Source organism: Struthio camelus, chromosome 1 (assembly GCF_040807025.1).
Source record: "Struthio camelus isolate bStrCam1 chromosome 1, bStrCam1.hap1, whole genome shotgun sequence".
NCBI lineage: Eukaryota > Metazoa > Chordata > Aves > Struthioniformes > Struthionidae > Struthio > Struthio camelus.
Genome location: NC_090942.1, coordinates 149251821 through 149272450, shown reverse-complemented (window position 1 = coordinate 149272450; position 20630 = coordinate 149251821). Strand labels below are relative to the sequence as shown.

Sequence of the window (20630 nt, the reverse complement as noted above, 5' to 3'; positions counted from 1 at the left end):
AATCTGAATTGATCAAGAAAACTTCAGCCAGAATAGAACTGGCAAACTTTGAGGAAGACCCAAAGATGTCAAAATTGTGGCCATCTTACCAAGAACTGCCCATTGCCACCACTGATGTTGGGTGCCTTGATTAGGTGGCAGGATTTTCCATCCCTTTTCACTTTCCAGAGACACATTTTCCAGAGCAAGGAGCGCTACTCTCAGTTATTCCTTGTGCCTGAGCTCAATGCCATGAAATACAAAAATTAAGCAGCAGCAACACTCTCCTTCAGGAGGTGCAGCTGAGGATGACAACAATGTGGCACTTATACCGGCAAAAGTCTCTCTCTCTCCATCTTGCTTGAGATTGATTCAGTCCTTCCTTCATTTACAGAACAACAGCTAAAGCAATAAAAGAAAATTTCAGTCTTTCCTCATCCTACCATCTTTCAACCCAGCAGCTGGGTATGCACTTTCTGACAGTAGAACAAAATAATGGCATCCACGAGAAATTTCTAAGGACTGAATGTTTCAGCACATTTTCCAAGACAGGCACAAAAGGTGAAGTTTCTTCAGGGACATATAAGCACTGAGCAGTATTTACCATGAACACCACAAATACTGTCAAATTACCAGAACTGAAACTTTACCTGGTAAACAATCAACTTTGAAACCTATAGTTATAATGCATTATTTAATCTCTGTATAAATCTCTCTCTTCTGTAAAATAACTTGTTTTCCAAGTTCCTTTGATTGCATGAGCAATGATAAGATCCAGTGTCTTGCCTAAAGCACCAGAGAATCTTGATATAATTGTCATCTACCTCTTACACTATATTAGCCTACCTTATAGATTCCTTCGCACCATTTCAGTGCTGATAGGACTTTCCTTTGAAAGCGATTTTTAAAGGCCATCCACAGTTTCTTCAGAAAAAAGTCCACTACTTTTTTCTTTGACTGTGAGGTCTTTAAAACAAAGGATTTTCTAGACTTTTTGTTTTTATATTCCAGGTACCAATCTAACAATAACCTGCTGTTCATTAGCTTTTAGTTCTAACATGGGAAAGTAAAAAATATATACCTCAGTTTTCAGGCTAACCGTCCTATAAGTTGTAATCACACTCCGTATACTCTCAGCTTTACCCTAACACAGCGCTGTTCAGAGAGTTTGAGCTTTCTCTAATGATGATAATGCTCTACCTTTTTATCAGAGTATTTATATGGAACCCGTTTGAATACCTGAGCAGGTCCTATGTCTCTCTAGTGCCTTTGATTCAAATAATTTCCAAAGTACTATTTATATTTTTATTGTTCTCTCATACCACACATACATCCAAGTCTCTTTGTCAACATCCCAGCAACCCTTCAACAAATCAAATTAAATGAATTTGGTTAAAAAGATAATGAGACTTTAGGAACATTAGCTTTGAAATTTGTAAAGATTCCAAGGCTGGTGGAGTGCCTCCCACTCAGAATATGTCACTGTAATCTGGCCAACTTTAAATTCCTTATACTTTTTTCTTGAAAATATCTAAAATTTTAATGAAATCGGAGTGTCTTAGGTGGTTAGCACATTCTGGAGAAAAATAATATTTTTATGGCAAACGTTTTATATAAAAGAAATACTCATTATCCAAATCGCTGGCTTTAAAGAGGAATAGATTTGTAGCTTAAAGTCGCAATGTAATCATGAGTAACCACGCACACACAAAAAAATTCCTAAAATAAATAACAGTTGTTTGGTATAAATTGTCCTGCCTTTGCTACACGCTCTTAAATTTCAATCTGTAAATTACATCATTATAATCTTTGGTAGGTATTGAGGTCACTTGTACCAACAATCACTCAGCTACATAAAAAAATAGGACTTGAATTGGGTCATAACTATTTTTAGAGCGTTTGGTGGGGGGTGGAGGAATTCACTGTAGAACACCCGTATCCACTTTAACTTCATATAAACTAATTCCTGAATATTTATGAATCAAAATATCCCAGTACAATGTAATTAGTACTAAAATTCTAATACTAATTCTAATACTAATGTCATTTCTCATTAAAAACTTACACATTTAATTGCACTTACAGTACTTGCTATTTGGAAACTTCTTGCTGTAGCACCTTCATAAGCCGTTTGCAGAATATAAAACGGAGTAATCAAGTATAAGCATTAATTTAAAAACTACTGGATGGCCATGCTACTTTGTTATTATAATAAACACAATTTTAATTGAAAAAATGATAGAGTAATGAATCCATCTACATGTTTTATGCTGATGCACAGAGAATACAAGAAATCCCAGTTAACACTAAGATGGCTAGTAGGATATTGGCTTTCATTATCTGAGTTACATTTTCCAAAGACTTCAGAGAGAATTGTCTTAGAATAAGGAGTGTTAAATAGGTCAGCAAATGTATTCTCAAACCATTTCTGCAGGAAAACCTTGCAGTGCCTTCAGTGGGCTTTGAATCAAGCCTTCAGATCTCAGCTGTTATACATTTTCTGCATGTCCTTTTCAAAAAGCAATGATAGGTCTCTGTTCTGAAAGCTAAATGTATCTTTGAGTTTTCTCTCACAAAAGATCAGAGCCCTATAAGCACCATCTGGACTGTTTCTTTGTGTGTTTTTCCTTTATGCAGATGTGGACTTCAAACACTGACTGCAAAAATCCTGTTATAGTGTATGCAGCAGACAGCGGCCAGGATCCTGATCCTGAGGTCCTTTAAGTCAAAAGGAGCTGGATCAGGCCCTTCGTATGATTTGCATAATAAAAGCATGGAGCCTATTGAGCTAGTTTATAAATGTCATAATTTCAAAGCTGTTACCTTATGCTAGGTTTCTCATGCAATCTCTTACCTCCAAGGCAGGCACCCATGGCCAATGAAAAGATTAATGGTTTCATAGGCAGGTTAACATCAAGATCTTTACTCAGGTTGAGAAGCACAGGAATCTGTGGTTTAAGAAAAAAAGATAGAGAGATACAGGAGATATAAAGCTGTTCATGAGCAGAATACAAAACAAATTTATTCAGCTAAACAACCGAAAACATCAGCAAGTTCAAAGAAGAACTCATTACTTCTTTTTATGAGTATCTATGCATCTTCATCTTGTTCTGTGTTCACTTTTCCCCACTGACTGTACTAATCCCACCAGCCAAAGAGAAGGTATTCACAGTATCAGGCTAAGCTGGATCACACCTATACAAATACTCATTTAGTCCGGGCCAGGTTGATTGCTAATAAAACTGAGGATCCCTGAAGGCTACAGCTGCCTCCCACTAGGTTCTTCTAGTTCAACAGGGAACTCTCAGGGATTGTGGGCCAATTCCCCTCAATTTCTTGCAGCCTAAAGGACAGAAACTTATCCCCTCTTCTTGCTGGAAACAAAACAATGAGATGTACATGAGATGACCAGACATGCACAATCAAGATGGGTGTATATCATGTGTCATTATCTAAAAAAACTTCTGAATTCCTGTTAGAATCAAATGTCTTGTCGGTTTGAAAAAAATAAGCAGAGAAGATTAATAGAGCAGGCTTCGAAACTCATAAGCAGAGCTGAGTTATTTTACTTTTTAGTCTAATATATTTGCCTGTAAATGCAGATTTGGTCCACTGGGAAATATTTACAAGTTTTTATGAATTTCATTTAATCATTTTAGCAAATAAAATTAAAACAAAACTCTGAAAAAAAAATCAGATGAGGTTTGTAGGGAGACATAATGAACTTCTTTAGGCCAGTTGGTATAGAGCCCAAAAATCCGTCAGGCAGGCTTTCTAGTAGCATCAGATCCAAATCAGATGCAATCTTCCCAACTAAAAGTAGTTTGGGAACAGCTGTTTTGAGTTCAACCTAATCGTGCAACCACTTAGTTTGAAAGAAAGCATAAAATAGTACCTGTAGAACAGAGAGGGATGTTAGCAAAGGGAGAGGTGATAATGTTTCTAAGCTGCTGTTAATGTGCACAGAGGTCTACGGGACCAAAGGAGAGAGAGAACAAATAAGAAACCTGGAACGGTGAAGGGTCAGACAGGAAGGGAGATGTGGAAATAACTGTGGTATACCTTGAAATTAATGCTTTTTCTGAGTCTGGGAATTCTAGCAATGAATAGAGTTATGACTTTCAATCCTCCAGTTTGTCATTTGAATGTATTTCACAGGACTCCCTCAAGGGTTATGATGTCAGAGATGAAGCAGCTGCTTCTTGAAAAACGTTCTCACTTTGATGAGTGATGCTCACCTTTATTAACTGTGTGTGTTCTTTTGGTATGGAGTAATATATAGGCTGAAAAATTACAACCCTTCCTTTCCCCTCCCTCCTGGCACTGGTGTTAGTCATCCCTCTTAAACTTCTAACTCGTTAACATAGTTAAGTTAATTTCTAAGCAATTATTTCTGAACTGTAGGTTGCTTGAAGATCTCTGCTTCCGTTTAAGACCTAAAGAAGAGTCACCATGCCTAATACCTTGTTTAGCTTCTGCCATGAAACACTATCATGAAAGATTTTATTTCTCCCCACAAACTTTGTTTCTCTCAGACCATCACTGGCAGAACATGATATGCGCTTCAAACTACGGCTATATTTATTTTAAGAGAATGTCCTGTTTCAACTTAAAAACACGTACATTTACCTAAGTACTGAAATCCTAGAATAAATCATCTTCCTCAATCTAAGCAAAGCATTTTCCTTCTATGTAATTTTGACCGGAGAACCAAAACAATTATTTAGTTCCTGAGAATTATTTGCAGGTATCCTGACGTACTACAGCTGTTCTCTCTCTGCAGTATACCATCCTGAACTGTGCAAACTAGCAGCACTTTTTAAATTAGACTCCTCATTGTGCCAATGCTCTGCGTAGCAAACAGGGAGAGGGTGGGTAGGTAGAGGGAGTTAAAATATTAATCCTATTTTCTTGCTGTTTAGGGTCAATCCTAAAGCTGCTGCCAGCCAGATCTCAAGTGCAGAGAAAATAATGCCATTTTCACACCCCATTGGTGAGAGCTGTGCAAAAGTAGAGCTCCACGGTCCTACCTAATTACAGCAGTATGAAGGACAGGGGAAGCAGAGACAGAGCAGAGATCCCAGGTGGAAGGGTCAGTCACGTAACTCTCTGCTAGGTACTTGTAGTCAGATATGCACAGTACTCCCATGAGAAAATTTGGTTTTATGTTTACTGAAGGAGCTTAGCTCCATGAGCTCTCAGTGGCCTGTAATCCCTACCGATTGAAGCCAAAGAAACCTCCAGAAGAAAGTCGTTTCCAACTCACTCTATCATCTTTTAAACACAAAGATACACCACATCTTTCAAGAGAAAGTGCAATTCTCTAGTGTGCTTGGATTCACATTTTTCAGTTTTTAAACCCTACAAAGTATTTTAGAAGCCAAAATACATACTTGACCTCACCAGTTTTATCATTACCTCTTAATATAACATTGATTTTCTTCCACTTAGAAAAACTGTGAAATCTTTCTAAAATCTTCCACAATAACTAGTCATCTATTTAAAAATTATCATCAGTGATGTCATCCTCCTACTGCACTGAGAGACTGCAGGGCCGGATCAGTAATCTCTGCTGCTATAAATGGCTGCTTTAGCAGCAAGAGACAAACACTGAAAAATGGCTTAGCAATATATATTTGTGTTTCCGCACTGTAGCACACAACCTAAGCAATGTATCATGTAACAAAATTGGGTTTTCCGCTATTTAAAGGAATCCATCACCACCAAAGAATAACTGTTATAAAAAGGGCTGGAAACTCTATAGACCTCTGTCACATGTTTGAATTTAGCATTTATTTATCCTTTGAAAAGGAGGGAGATTCCTAACAAGGAATGCTGCACCTCCAGTTTCAATTTTGAATAATCAGATGAAAGACGAATGCAAAACATTAACTTAAATTTCCAGTGTTTCAGGTAGAAATCTTTCATTGATCTAAAGACTGCACATTCTCTGCAAACACGGGTTATCTTGGGTGGCAAATATATTCTACTGACTTTTCTAAAGTCACTGGTGTCTAATTTTCTGGCTCTAAAACTAGGCATAATACAAACATTGTTCCAATTTTCATCCTAAGCGTTTTCCCAGCAACAAGGAAGAATCAAGAATCTTGATCATCAGCAAGGGCTCCTGAAGAGAGGTTGCAAAGCAATCAAAGCAATGGAAGTCTCTCACTGCTTGAGCGTCACCCTATGAAATAGATATATTTTGCACAGGACCATTTGCAATGGAACCTGCCTGTGTGTTTTCCCTGAAATAACCTTTAACATTCTCTGTCACTTTCATTCACGCAGTTATGTGTTAGGCATCACTTTTGCACTATCAATACCTCAGGCCTCAGTTTCATGTACTGTTATCATTCACCTGCGTGTTAAGAACAGAAATGAGAAATATGAAAGGATTAGAAGAAAACTTTCCACTGTAGGCTTCAGTGCTTTTGAAAAAGTAAGTTAGTTCTACAACTCTTTCTGATTCAAATCGTAGGTATTTACAGCAGCACTGAAAGCAAACCAAGCTAGGATACTTTGCAAACTGGGCTGTATTTGGCTGCAGTACATATTGTACAAATGCTTTTGCCATATCCATTTAGCTTATTTGGAGTGCAGCCTTTTTCATAGTTTTACTAAGCGCTGCCCCTCATCAGAGACACAAAGCAAGAGTTAAAGCTTACGAAACCTTGTGCTTCCTTCATTATTCCTTTTTCAGACAGGTAAACAGCTCCCTTATCAATGTTAGCAGAAGAACAATAAAATCTTATCAGGAAAATAGCATTCATTTCTTATACCCAATGATCTCACTGAGGAGAAATCTCTGCCTGATTAATTTCTAGAAAACCTACTCGCTTTGCTGGAAAGTTCAATATTCTCTTGAATCACCCTACACTGCTGCCTGATTGGCAGGATTTAGATAAAATGTATATGTAGGTCAACAGAGCAAAGCCAAATACCCCTCACCCATTCAGTAAGACTATCTGCCTCCAGGTACTAAAGCAGAAAAACACAACCATAGGAAATAATAATTACACCTTGAAAAAGGAGAGCATCCTCAAAGACTTGATACAGAAAGGTGCTAATCATTAATCTTGATTCTATAGATGATATTATATGTATTATGTACATAGGATCTAAGCTAACACACAGAGAACAGCACAAACATCTACAGATCCTGACACATTTATGTTTACAACTATCCTAATCAATATCAATCCTTGTGAAGAAAGTGTTTGTTTATACTATATACTGTGAAAGGATACAGGATGTGTTAAAAAAATAACAAGAAAAAAGTATATATTTTCATCTTTTATATTGATGGTGAAGTTGTATCATCAGTATCACAAGCATTTAAAAATGGATTGGGCTTTTATAGCTGTTGTAAATTACTCAGCTCCCATAGAAAATAGCATCTATTAACAATTAATAATATTAGAAATTAATTCAGACTCAATAAACATGGTTTCACAAGACAGTGTATTTCTACTGAAAACTCTCAAATCTATAACATCCTGAAAATTTAAACAAGATGGAACAATCAAAAAGAAAGGAAGGTGAATTTTAACTTTAAATGAAGGTTTTGACAAAGAGAAAACCGAAAGATTTTAGACTGGAATTACATATACCAATTACCACTAAGCTGCATTTTCTAAAATAGTGTTAGTTTTAACCACGATTTTTTGCTCCACAATCCTTGCACTTGTGGTACACAGCCCCTTTCGTCAAAAGAGAGCGGTGGCGATGGTCACATATCTCAATTCTCTTTTGCAGAGAGGGGTCTATATGACACCTTGCAAGCCACATTCCTTGCAGTGCTGCTTGGCTGCAACTGGAATGGAGGGCCTTGAATGTTTTGCATTCGCTTCTATTTTGGTACCTAAACTGCATTACTGGTATGCAGATGTGTGACCAAACAGGTAGCTTTTTCACACCTTGTTGTTACAAACTCTTTTCCAAGACTCCTCTTTACCAAAGAACAAGTCGAATCAAGACCTTTATCCTATTCATCTATTTTTATGGTAAAACCTTCTTATGAGCATGGCATTCCACCAGTCAAGGCCACCAAGAAGGAGAAGCTCTCTTTTGAACCTGTGAAGACCCTCTTCTGAAATACAAGTGGAAATACTGTCTTAGCTTTACTGGTTGAACAGTGGCTATTCCAGGAGGAGCCCAAAGAGGAAGGGCAGTAATGCTGCTCCTCAGTGAGAATGTCCCCTGGGGTGGCGGGAGACGTGTTAGCAGCAGCAGGAACACAGTGAAGCCCTCCCAGCTACTTCTGTAAATTCTTCTTGTAAATGTAATTACACACCCACATCACGTAAGAAAAAATCACTTGGCTGTTCATTCAAGTTATATCTCATACTGATGCAGCACAGCAGAAGGCATCAGAACATACTGCCCATCCAGTCAGTTCACTCAAAATGACAATGAAAGAGCTATTTGTGTCTTTATTTTAGGGACACACTGATGTTCCTCAACATGGGATTTCACACCACACACTTTCCTAAGAATTACATAAGGTAAATATGTCTTCTACGAAAAGTGCAGAGAATGTACATTCATAGAAAAAAGCTATTTGTGGTTCCCCAAACCACTGATGTTTTCACTACAAACAGACTATCTCTGCAGAATGCTAAGGCTCAGTCTTACACATTTATCAAGCAGGACATAGAAATCTAGTAGGGCAGAAGGCAAAAAAAAATCTAAAAATAGAACTGGCACCAAGAACGTGAGATACCTGTGAAAAAAACAGTACTGAAAATGAAAAGCCTCTGACAGTTTTAGAGGCAATAAATAGCAGGCCAAAAATTATCTGGGTTCTAAGAAAGACCTGTCAGAGACTAAGTCATCTTGCTCAGCCAGGTGGTTAATGGAAATTGTTTGTTACACTACATTGAGGAAATAGTATTTAAACTCAGGTAAAACAAGGATTTAGTATGACTATATTTTTAGTTCCAGTAATAAAAGAAAAGTATAAACAGATGGTCCCAACATATGTAGCTGATAAAACAAGTCAATTAAACTAAAGAATGTGCTGGTAATAAAATCATGTCACCTAACATTGTAAGGGCAGAAATCCACAGCTATTTAGATGACAATGGAAAATGTCCATGACAGCGGCTAGGAAAAAACAGGCCTTAAAAATGAATAACTCTGCCTGTTAAGGCATGTCATGGTGAGTTTAGCCATGTTCTAGAAAGAGCCAAAAAGTCGGAGGATTAATAGGAGCACACATAAAGCAGCACTATATGATTCACCATATTTATTCTTCGGACCTAGAAGCTCACTATCCAACCTGAAAAAAACTTTCGCCGTTCAGGAATTAAAATGTATGAAACAGAACTGAGTTCCTGGTTTATGAACTGTTTACGGATAGAACACCTTGTAGGTCGTTCTTAAGCAACTTCCAGATACATATGACTGCATGCACACCACCACACGTAGAAACTGGTTATTTTTAAGGTTTACCTATTCTATTGAGAATGAATATTAATTTGCTAAAATACATTTCTCATTAATACTGCACTAGATAATCACATATTCTATTTTGTATAATGCATTCTAGATGTAAGTATGGAAGAGCTCTATTTTTAGGGTTATTCAGCTATATTTATCTTAAATGCAAAGAACTTGCGTCGACCCTCGGCTACCTTTGCTCTTTCCCGTAGCACTATCTGTATATTTATTAGATTTGCAAACGGCAATATAGTCTTTTGCATACTGACAGCGTTCATGGAGTTTCCCACAAATTATATACCAAACTCAAAATATTTTGCTACTGTAGATTTTTTACATATTGATATAAAATGATTGATTTTCCCCTGTCCATTCATGTACGGACAGCTATCACAATTGCCAAGCATTCTGACGCAGTAAAGTGCAATAAACTGTCACTCACATAAACATAGAGGTAGTTAGGAACCTGGACTTCGAAATGCTTGAAGCGAAGGGAAAAGTCTCATGGTTACAGTTCATCAATCCCATTTCAAGCTCCTTTTCTTGTTTTGGGGGAACCTGTGGCCTTTGCATTTATGATACCTTATATGAAACAAATTTTGTTCTTATACAGCTCCAATGCTTTATTTTAGTTTAACAAAAATCAGAATTTCACCAAGACAGAAACAGTAAGATTAATCAACCTGTAATGACCTAAATCTCTTCAGAAACTTATTCTATTTTTAAATATATACTGTTATCTTTCTAGAGCATCTTCTGTAGTATAAAATACCTGCTGTGTTCTGACCTTTTTGCATAAATTTCAGTCTAGCTACTACTATACATAGATTCCACACAGCACTGTCATTTTTGCTGCTATTGTCTGGAGCAAAGAATTTGGCCAAGAACAGTGTTGCACTAAAAATGTATTTTCACAGTAAAGTACTTCAAATAATAAACTAATCTAATTTTTGGCCGCTTCATTTTTTTTTTTTTAAGGGAGAAATCTCCATGCTGAAAAGCATCAATATCTTCAAAATATTTAAACAAATTACTATTTTGCACCTTAAGAATGTTCCATCTTGAAAAAATTAAAAAATGTATAGAAACCTATTTGTTCTTAAACTGCAGGTAATTTATGTGTATGTGTTTTAAAATAAGTAAGAATCCTAATTTGTCTTGCTAGATACTTAACAAACCTTGAAAATATTAAAATTTTAAAATTTTAATGATATATATATAAATAAGATGTGTATATTATATATAAATAATATGCATATATATTTTAATGTTCTTACAGTAAGAAATAGTCAGCTAGAAAATTTAATGCTGTCAGATCTGAAACTTAACATGGACCAGATAACTTTATCTGAAAACAGGTAAAGTGGAAATTTTTAATGTCAAGATCCATTAATTAGCCATTCACAATTTTTTTATTTCTATTTTTTCCATACACAGAGCAAGTCACTATGAATGTAATTATCCCACCTGTATGAACAAAGAAGCTGAAATGAAAATTTGGACAATCATAACTGAATTTGATTTTTTTTTTAAGGAAATGAAGTATCAAAGTTACAAAGCTATCTGCATTTTTTTTTCTTTTTGTTCTCTCTATTTATGCCCCTCAAAGTCCCAACCCCAGGCCTTTCTTATCTGGTAGTGGAATTCCACAGTTCTTCCATTTCTCAGGCAAATCCTGAGCCAAATTACTCTGCATATCAATTGCATGGGATATCCTGAAACTAGTAATTACATTGGTGCAATAGGAGCAGATCAGGAAACTGAAAAAGCTGGAGGTGAGTCTCTTTGCATCTACAGTGCCTTTCGTTCGGGGGGATTAGTTTGGTTTAGGTATACAGTCTGAATTTACAGTCTGGTCCAGGGTCAAATGTGTCCTCTGGGCATGTGGCTCAAAAACTTTCTGCCACATATTTAAGGTATCTCATAAATATTTGCACCCGCACCTGTGGAACCCTCTAAGAAGTATCACACAGACTTCTTGTGTCTCACACAAATTAAATTAACATGTCACTTCCCCATCACAGTCACCTATATCAGACCTCACATGTGAGATCCTTACTTCTGCCTGTTCTCATGCGGTTTCTAAGTTACTCTTCCACATGTACAGCCCAACCCACCTCCCTGCTCCAAGATTGGACAACATACACTGTAAGGTGTTGTAGGGGGTGAATGGAAGACTTTATACAGCAGCCACAGAGGTCACGTTGTGGAGATACTATGAATTAACTGATGTTTATCTTCTGGCACTTCCCCCCGCCCACACACACAAAAACTACCTATGTCATACAGTCATTGGTTCACCACTGAAGGATGGACCTCTCAGAAGGCTTCACATATTCAGTACATCTGTGTCGTCCATAATTGTGAGCACAGGCTCAACAGTGATGCTGGCCACTTTTCTCCATGAAAGGACAGGATCATTCATCATAGCGCTATATCCCTTTGTCACTGGATCATTTGAGGCCATACCGACACCTAAAAGCATGTCAGTACAATCCTCTGCTTCTGAATATACACTTGGGGTTGTCCTCGCAACTGTTTCTCCAGCTGGGTAACTATGTGAGAAAGTGCGAGGCAACTACGTGGCTGAATAACCAAAGGTGTTGTGTAGATGATTATCTGCTATTAATAGTAGTAACTTGGTTCTGTAGAAATAAGTCAATAAATAAAGGTGTTCTAAGAAATACTGGTTGCAATCTGTATTTACACATACACAGAGGCATACATACACAAACACTCAGTCCCCTATCAGGGAAAAGCTAATCTACAACATAGCTGGGTTCAATACATGTAATACTCCTCATCAGTAGTGGGTAAATTTGACTTATATAGTGAGTGATAAATAGCCTTCCAAAACCAAGTATTGTTTATTTTAACAGTCAGAACCAAATGCCAAAGAAATAAAAAGAATTTTGAATAAACATGTATGTATTTTTACATAAAGACTTGGGACCTATAGTTAGTTAAGAAATTTCTGTAAGTGTTTTCTGCTGGAGAGTGACAAAGACCAAAGTTCAAGCCCATTCGTTGGGCTAGACAATGCTAGGTCACGACTTTAGTCTGCCATATAACATATGAATGTCCTAGCACCTGGGCTATTGGCTACTGTTGCAAAGGTGAGAATATGCCCACATTTTGTCTCCCTTCCTCCACTCTCTGCCCATTTTTCAAGACAAAATTGTAATGGTTTTAGGTTCAGTCAAGAGCAGAATGAAAAAAAATATTCATTTGAAAATGTTGGCAGCAGGGAAGAATCCTTTCCTTTCTACCTTCATTTCCTTCCCTCAGAGATACCAAAGCAGGGGTCTTCAGGCATCCCAGGACACTCCTGTGTTTCAGTCCAGTTCCCCAAAACAAATACTGTCTTTAAAAGGCTTAAACCATTTGATGTATGTGTACGCAGCTGCTTTCTGGTATTTCTCCAAACCAAATTTTCATAGACTAGCTGGAGATGAGGCAAAACTTTCTAAGCTGAAATTTCTGCATTACTGCTTCACAGTGCTCAAGTATTTGCTGGGACATGACTCATCCCAAACCAATCTTTCTCTTCGGGCTTATTGTTTGCAGTCTGTTGTTATTAAATCAATATGATCGCACAGAAAACATCAAGATAACCAAACCAAAATACCATAGTAATATACTTACATATAAATATAGAGCAGTTGCTAATGTATCCAATCAGTCAACTGCCCTATATGAAATGTCTTAAACCTCAACTCAGAATAAAGCTAAACAAGGCCACCCAATAACAATGGCAGAAAAAAGGTTCAGAAAAATTTGACTTAGCTGAGATCATGCTATAACAAAGAATCATTCCTATGGTATAACGAAGGGATTATTGTGCTTTCAGCAGAGACTTTGATTGAATAAATCTATTTGATCATTCCCTAATTTGTTAGAATTTGATACTTTTCTGATATTAACACTCAGCTGCTGACAAGCATTAGTTATGTTTAACATTATTTGCTATTTTAAAACTAATTATATAAGTAAGGTAGCAATTAAAAGTTCAGGCATTAAAAAGTCATTGGAGTAACTACGCAGAGCGTAGAAGGAAAATAATATTGACAGCTGTGTACTGATAATGACAATTTCCATCAAAAAGACAATTTTACTTTTCAGGTATAGATGTTGATAAGATAGGCAAAGAGCAAAAATGCAGCTAAAACAGTTCCACACTTAACCACAGCAATTGCAAGCAGCAATGGCCAGCTGGATGCCTAAATGATATGAATAAGCTGGTAAATATGATTCAGTCTCAGGGGATAAAGTAAATTATAGCATAGCAGAGGTCAAAAAAAAGCGAATGGTAATCAGCAAGCTCAGCTCCCTTCCCAGAACTAAGAGGGTGAAATGCAGACTCTGTGTGGAACCGTACCATTGTAGCCGTGAATGGAATATTGTCAATCACAGACGAGGCCAAAGCAGACACCCAGAGCACTAAAATGATGGCAACCGCCAAACGCTGCTCCTCCGGAACTACCTGGAATTAAGAGAGGTCAAATTACAGCTCTGATGGGATCAGTATTACTCTGGCCTCCTAACAGCACAACTGCACAGGTGCTTCACAGTTTTAATTTATAAACATCTTTTATTCCTTCAGGCCTTCAGACAGAAAAAAATATTAAAAAAAAAAAAAACTGGCATTTAGCAACACAATTGTTGCTCTTTTTTCAAAGAAACCTGAACGAGTAGAAATAAAAAGACTGGTATTTCTAATACTCATGCTTACACTGTACACAAGAAAAAAAACGGTGCAACTGTGAATTTTCCCCTTTTAGCATTCCTAATTTTATTTTTTTCACCTCCATATTTTTTTGTTTATTAGAGTACAAAAAAGGTTTCTATTTTGCATTTAAGGTAACATTTATTCTAGCTCTGGACAGACATACACATATTAAAGATCATCTACACCAAAGTATAACATGCTTTCTAGATATCACTGGTGCAGGAAAGTAATTTTTAACATAAAATATCATAAAACATAAATGATAGCATAAAATATTTTTAACATAAAAATCAAAATGAAATGATTATTCATTATTCTAATAGAGTAAAACTATTTTCTTACCTGATAAAAAACTATAAATATTTTAAACATACCTTTATTAACAAAGCTGTCTGCTCCCCTATATAGTCTATTAAATGCAGATGAGCCAAAGCCTAAAAAGAGACATTGATATCAAGTAATGAAGTATCTGATGCAGTTACACTTTTTTCAGTGGATGTACGCAAACACAACAATTTGCTCCTATTCACAAGATGTCAATATTCATCTCATGTAGCTTTTACTGCAACTTGGCAAATGGCAGAAAGAAAAGACAAAGCAGAAATTCTAGCTATTTGCGGAAAGGGGCTGGTTGTACTGAAACGATTGGTTATATCGTTTAAGAGCATACGGCACAGGCACTGGAGAACTACTGAAATTTATAGTTTACGTTCTTCAGTGACTACATTTTTTTCCTGAATATCTGAAAACAACTGATTTTAAACGAACTTCCCCAAAACCTTGAATGTAATTCTAAGCAGAATATAGACAGAAATATATATTTAAAAGGTCACATCAAATTGGGCATCTTGTGCTCAGTCTCAACTGAAGAAAAGAGAACAGAATATATAATTGTGTTAAACAGCTGCCTCAGACCTCAGAAACAAAACACCACTACTTATCTGCTAAAACCAGGTGGGAGGTCTTGGGTGAATGGAAATGGGCACAGACCTGTCAACACCTGAAAGACAGGCATTGGAGAGCTGCGTTTTCCTATGTCAGGTGTCTGAACCGAGGAAGAGCCCTACAATCACTAGGCCAGGGGACAGTCTGGAAGAGGGGGCTCTCTGTCCCTGCTGTGGAAGCTATTCCCATTTCTGTAGGAAATGCAGATAGTGTCCCAGACAACCATGGTCTCTCTACCATGGAGGAAGAGACGTAGAAACACTCAGACATGGAGGTTATGGCTCTAATCTCTGGCTGGTAGGGCCACTCTCCTTGGACAGAGGAGAGAATACAAACTGAGTTTTCACACCTTGAGACAATGACCTATTCCCTCAAGCCACAAGGAAGAAGGGAGGATTTAAAATAATGCAAACTAGTCTTTAATTCATTCAGGTTTGTTTTTTTTTTTTTAAAGTGTCCAGAATGAAACACTAGTCTCAGGTTGAATAGGATATACATATTTTTTGACTTTTCAGTTTTTCAGGGGAGAAAATCACATCATTTTTGGTTCAGCCTGGACCAGGCTGGTTGGCTTTCTTTCAGTTTGTCTTCCATGACAAAGAGATAGTTGCAATACCTTACCGACTGAGTCCCTTCCTGTACAGAATGGTGGAAGTCAGTATTCATGAGACATAACAAGCATATGTAACAAGTGCAAATGGGAGTCAGACCTTCAGAGGCCTTCAGAGAAGTCAGTGAATAAAAAATGGTAAACTTGCACACCATCAAATTCCACGACAGAGATGGGCAAAAAATCTTAAGAGTGCAGTATAAGACACCGTAATGTTAGAATGACAAAGATGCTGTCATTTGGATTGGCAGTTCCTGCTCCTCTCCTTATGGAAGTGCAGGAGAGCAGGGATGGGAGATGAGGCCAAGAGTTGTCCTTGACCCAAAACTAAGGGTACCTCTCCCGCGCCATGACTGTGGCTCGTTCAGGCTGAAGCAGGCAGCTGGTTTGGGTCGCTGCAGGCAGCAGGGCTGTAGCAACACCGACCTATTTGCCCAGCTCCCTGCAGTCCACGCTGGGTCCCAGGCTTTGTCAGCAAGGCCAGCTGGTGGTTTTCTGCCAGCCCGGTGAGCAGGAGGAGTTGCAGCAGTAAAGGCATTGCAGCTGTATCTCATGCGAGGCAGCACAACTAAATTAAAAGATCTAGGGGAACACTCTCCCGTTGACAGAGAAAACAAGTAGGAGAGCAAAAAACGTGATTCCACATATGAAGTTTGGTCCCAAGGTTATTATTTACCTTTAACAGTACATCACTCAGGAGAAGGTGTATTTACATTTAAAGATGAAGCACGTGAAAACAAGTGACAAAGCTTTTAATACATGCATATTGCTCTTACATTTTAAAAAATGGACATTTTTTCATGTTTTTTAACTTTCCAGGAGAAAAGGTTTTTTAACAATTGAAATTTTGTTTGTAATTGTAATTTACCATTTTGATTCCTAGCTATCTGTATCGCTTTAGGAACTCAATGTTTATAAAAGTGGTTTTTAAAACATATATAAAAGTAGTAATGTTAATGAACTATAATATTTTTCTTCAATTGCTTTGCGTACACTCTTAAAAATGAAATTCTTAATGAACAGTTGCCAGTAAGCAGAGCTCAGAGCTACATTTGGTTAACACTGCTGCCTCATTAATTAATTATCTATCAATACAACATATTATTTTTCACTAACATTTGAACTTCATTCTGGAATCCAGACATTACACTATATAAGAGATATTTAGGGGAGAGGGAAGGAAGCACATGCACATTATTCCTTCAAGACAGCCGGTCTGCAGGTAGCTTCTCAAGCTAGAGATGATGACAGTACTAACCACACAACCAGCTTTAAGAAGTCTCTGCGATATCCGGGCAAATCGCCTGCAAGCACCTGAGTGAAAGTCAGCAATTAGCACCCTGCCACTAGCTTCCCCTGGATGTGAACTGCACAGAGGGTCTCCTGGATCCTCCCCAGTCCTCCAGGAAGAATAAGTATTACTGCACTAATTGGTGCCCTCAGGCAAACTAGTTCCTGTCTGAACGCTCAAATTAGAATCTCGCTGCAGGAAAAACTCATGTACCTTTTGGATCAAAGTTTAATTTATGCACAAAAATTTGGATGAAACCCTCTTATGGACAGTATGTCATGATGACTGTTGTAAATAAACTCTGCCTGAAGAGATTAAGGTAAAAATGTCGTTTTTTGACTATAAAATTGAACAAAATGATGAATCCCTGAGAGGCACAGGAATTTATGTCACAAAGAGACAGAAGAAACGGAAAGAATTTATAGCCTATAACAGCCAGTTTTGAACAGGGGATAAAAAGGCAGTTGTAGACATGAATTACCTGAAGGACACAACAGAAAACCAGCAATCGAAAGGATTTTCAACTTTTCCTTTGTGAAAGAGCTACCAGACCACTCTCATTAGCACCTAAAAGTAAAATCTCCAGGAGTTCCCCCAATAACTCTGGAACCTAATGCACGTTTTTCAAAATGACTTGCAGCCTGAGTCACGCGCAGGTTTTTTAAATGCATCTTGTAATAGGAAAGGGAACATTTATAGCAGTAGGAAATAGCTTCAGAAAGGGAGCCATCCAAGGTGAGGGATCTCCATGGATGAAGAACATGAGCTGACAAGCGCTGAGTGCCCAGATTATGGAAAGATTTCCTATACTTCAATGCATGTCTTTGTTTTGACATGTTTCTTCCTGAGATCATTAATGTAAAGGAGAGAAGAATGCATTAACTGAGTGTTACCTCCTGCTATTCCAAGCAGGAGTATTTATTTTAATGGATTAAAATAAAAATTAGCAGCAGTGATACTTAAAACATTTTTCTCATTCATTTAGGGATAAGAATTTGACTTAGCTCCCACTTTTCCCCTTGACTATCTGTATGAGTTTCTTTCATGACCTTGAACTGGTATTAGTCTAGAGAGCCAGGAAAAATATTCTTTTGTTAGCAAACTATACACTGGTGACCTGAGAAACCATAAACATGAAGTTCAGTGAATTACAACAATTGTAGCTGAAGTCTGGCAGTAAATGGCAAATAACTTCCTGTGTGCTTTACTATGTTATTGTGCAGTCACACAGCACTCATCAAAACAATTCAATTCAAGCTAAAACAATAAATACATCAGAGAATGCAACTAATATAGTGTTACAGCAACAGCAGAGAAAATAAACATGGCTTCAATACGGATTCCCAGTAAGGGCTAGAAATTGCAAGGATATGTAGAACTTGGTAACAGAGAACTAAAAATAGCATGTACTAATGGGTATACAATAAATGAACATTTTATGATGAATTTTAGACCTACTAGCTCTCAAACAAGCTTCCCAATGATAATCAGAGCTTCCATTCATCTTCTCGAGGTTACCAGATTTTGACTTCCAGTTTGGAATCAATTAGAGTTAGCTGTATTATTCACAATTTGTGTTTGCTTCCAATTTAGTCTCTTTTTCTGTTGGTGCATTTTTTTAATAGATTCCAATTTTAAAATCTTATGTTCTTTGCAATTATTCAGGGGAAGAAGGGGGAAAGGCTGTGCAAGCCAATTGGTAATTACAGGCTGTTCCCAGACTGCTCACTACCCATGGGAATACCAGTGGTCACTCAGGTTTTATCAGTCACGTTTCTACAACATAATCACATAATTTAAACCAAACAAATAACAACTAGAAAATAACAAGCACTCTAGGGAACACACAGTAACCTTCTTGACGTGTAAACGTCAAATGTTGACATGTGGGCATTCATACAAAGAATTCTCCAAACTTTTAGGGTAAAAATAAATCCATTCAGTATATACAAAAACATCAAATAGCGAGTAAAATGGGATATAAACATGCCTGAACTGGCTGTATCAAACAGCCTATCAGATAAACACAAAGAGACTACACATTAAGATATCTAGGCTTCTCCAGTGCTGAACATTGCAAAATGCAATTGCAAGCTGAAATTCAGTGATATCGTCCTTTCCAGTAAAATTCACATGAAATCTCCCAGGCCATTTGGTAGCCAGCAAATATTCTTTTTTTTCCCCCCTCTATTGCTTGTCTACATAATTTCAAAATAAACACATAAATATATATAAACTATTTGCTCACAATACCACGCACAAACCTGGAAGCTAGAATTCTGCCTATTGGAAACGACTGTATCAGATATAGGTAGCCTATGTAGCAGAGGGAGATACAAGGAGACTAAGCTCATATTGAAAAAAGAGATATCAAAGAGGTCCAGCCAACTTCCACCACTCTGCAGTTTCACTTTGTACTACTGTGGCTATAGCCACATGACTATAACTTCAATATTCCAAAGGTATGGAACCTGCAGGAGACCTCTGCCCTCGTAATTCACTTTGTAAGCCAATTTTAACTGTTCAAACTACAGAAATCACAGAATCTTACCTCCATGAGAACAAATAATGCTGCAAAGAAAAGAAGGGTTGCCCATTCAACTCTGTTTAATATCATCTCAAAATCATGGATGTCTGCTAACACTAGCAGCCAAATAGCTCCCAACATGGCAATCCAACCTGCATGAGAAAAAGCAAGAGCAACAGTGACTACACTTTACACTTCACAGCCTCGTTATGTACTAGCAGCATAAAATGTATTATACTAAATTTTTCATGTAAATCTTTTTGCCATGCTTTTGCTCTACCTCTGCAGATACCTGCCTCTCACAGATACCCCAAGAAGAGTGTTCTCTGCCTTCAAACTGAAAAAAAAAAAAAAAAAAAAGGAAAAAAGCTATTTAGGGGATCCAAGTCAGGTTACTAGCAGCTTTCTGCTAGGGCCAGCACAGCTAAAGATGCTGAAGACTCTGCAAGCATAATCAAGCAGAAAGGAGGGAAGGCATGTCTGGGTTATGCAAAAAAACAGGGAGTTTGAATCACCAAGAAAACTTGAAGCAATAAGGAGATACACTGAAGGACTCTGCAAACACGGAAATGCTAGCTGCAGCCCAAGGCCTTGAAAACTGACTGGCTACATATGCTAGAAGATAAACAGAGGAAATGAAAAGCTCTTTAAAAAACATAAGAGGGAGTGACTTGAAAGAACAAAATAGGCTCTTTCCGTAAAGGATCCCTCTACATATCCCAAGGAGTTTCAAGACATGTTTTGGTTACTGACTGAGTAAAAATGCAAATACAACGCACAGTCAGCCCAAGAAAATAGCCAGAGAATCTCCTATCTGACCAAGACCTGCACAGTTAAAATGCTTGCCGGAGCTGTTTGATTCCTCTGGCACATTTATCTGGAACAACAGAATGGGATTTCAGACATGAAACACAACTGTTTTTCAACATTTTTTTTCCCTCAGAAAGAAGCTCCTTCTGTCTTTCTTCTCTATTTTTTCATAAATAGCAGATGATTTTTTGAATGCAAAAAACTGAGATACATAATTTTAGTTTTTTTAATGAAATGCAAATAAAGCCTCCCACCACTTCAAGTTTTCTCTCTTTGTTGTGACTATTTCATACAC

General features: G+C 37.4%; 1 protein-coding gene across 1 annotated transcript in view; it reads right to left on the bottom strand.

Annotated features, from left to right (window-relative positions):
* Positions 1–20630, bottom strand: part of OCA2 (OCA2 melanosomal transmembrane protein) — a 220710-nt gene that overhangs the window by 49808 nt on the left and 150272 nt on the right. Inside the window, exons 23-26 of the mRNA XM_068923152.1 lie at positions 19550–19677; positions 14527–14586; positions 13802–13906; positions 2834–2927 (exon numbers count right to left, since the gene is read on the bottom strand). Coding sequence (XP_068779253.1) covers positions 2834–2927; positions 13802–13906; positions 14527–14586; positions 19550–19677 — 387 coding nt within the window. The remainder of the gene's footprint in view (positions 1–2833; positions 2928–13801; positions 13907–14526; positions 14587–19549; positions 19678–20630) is intronic.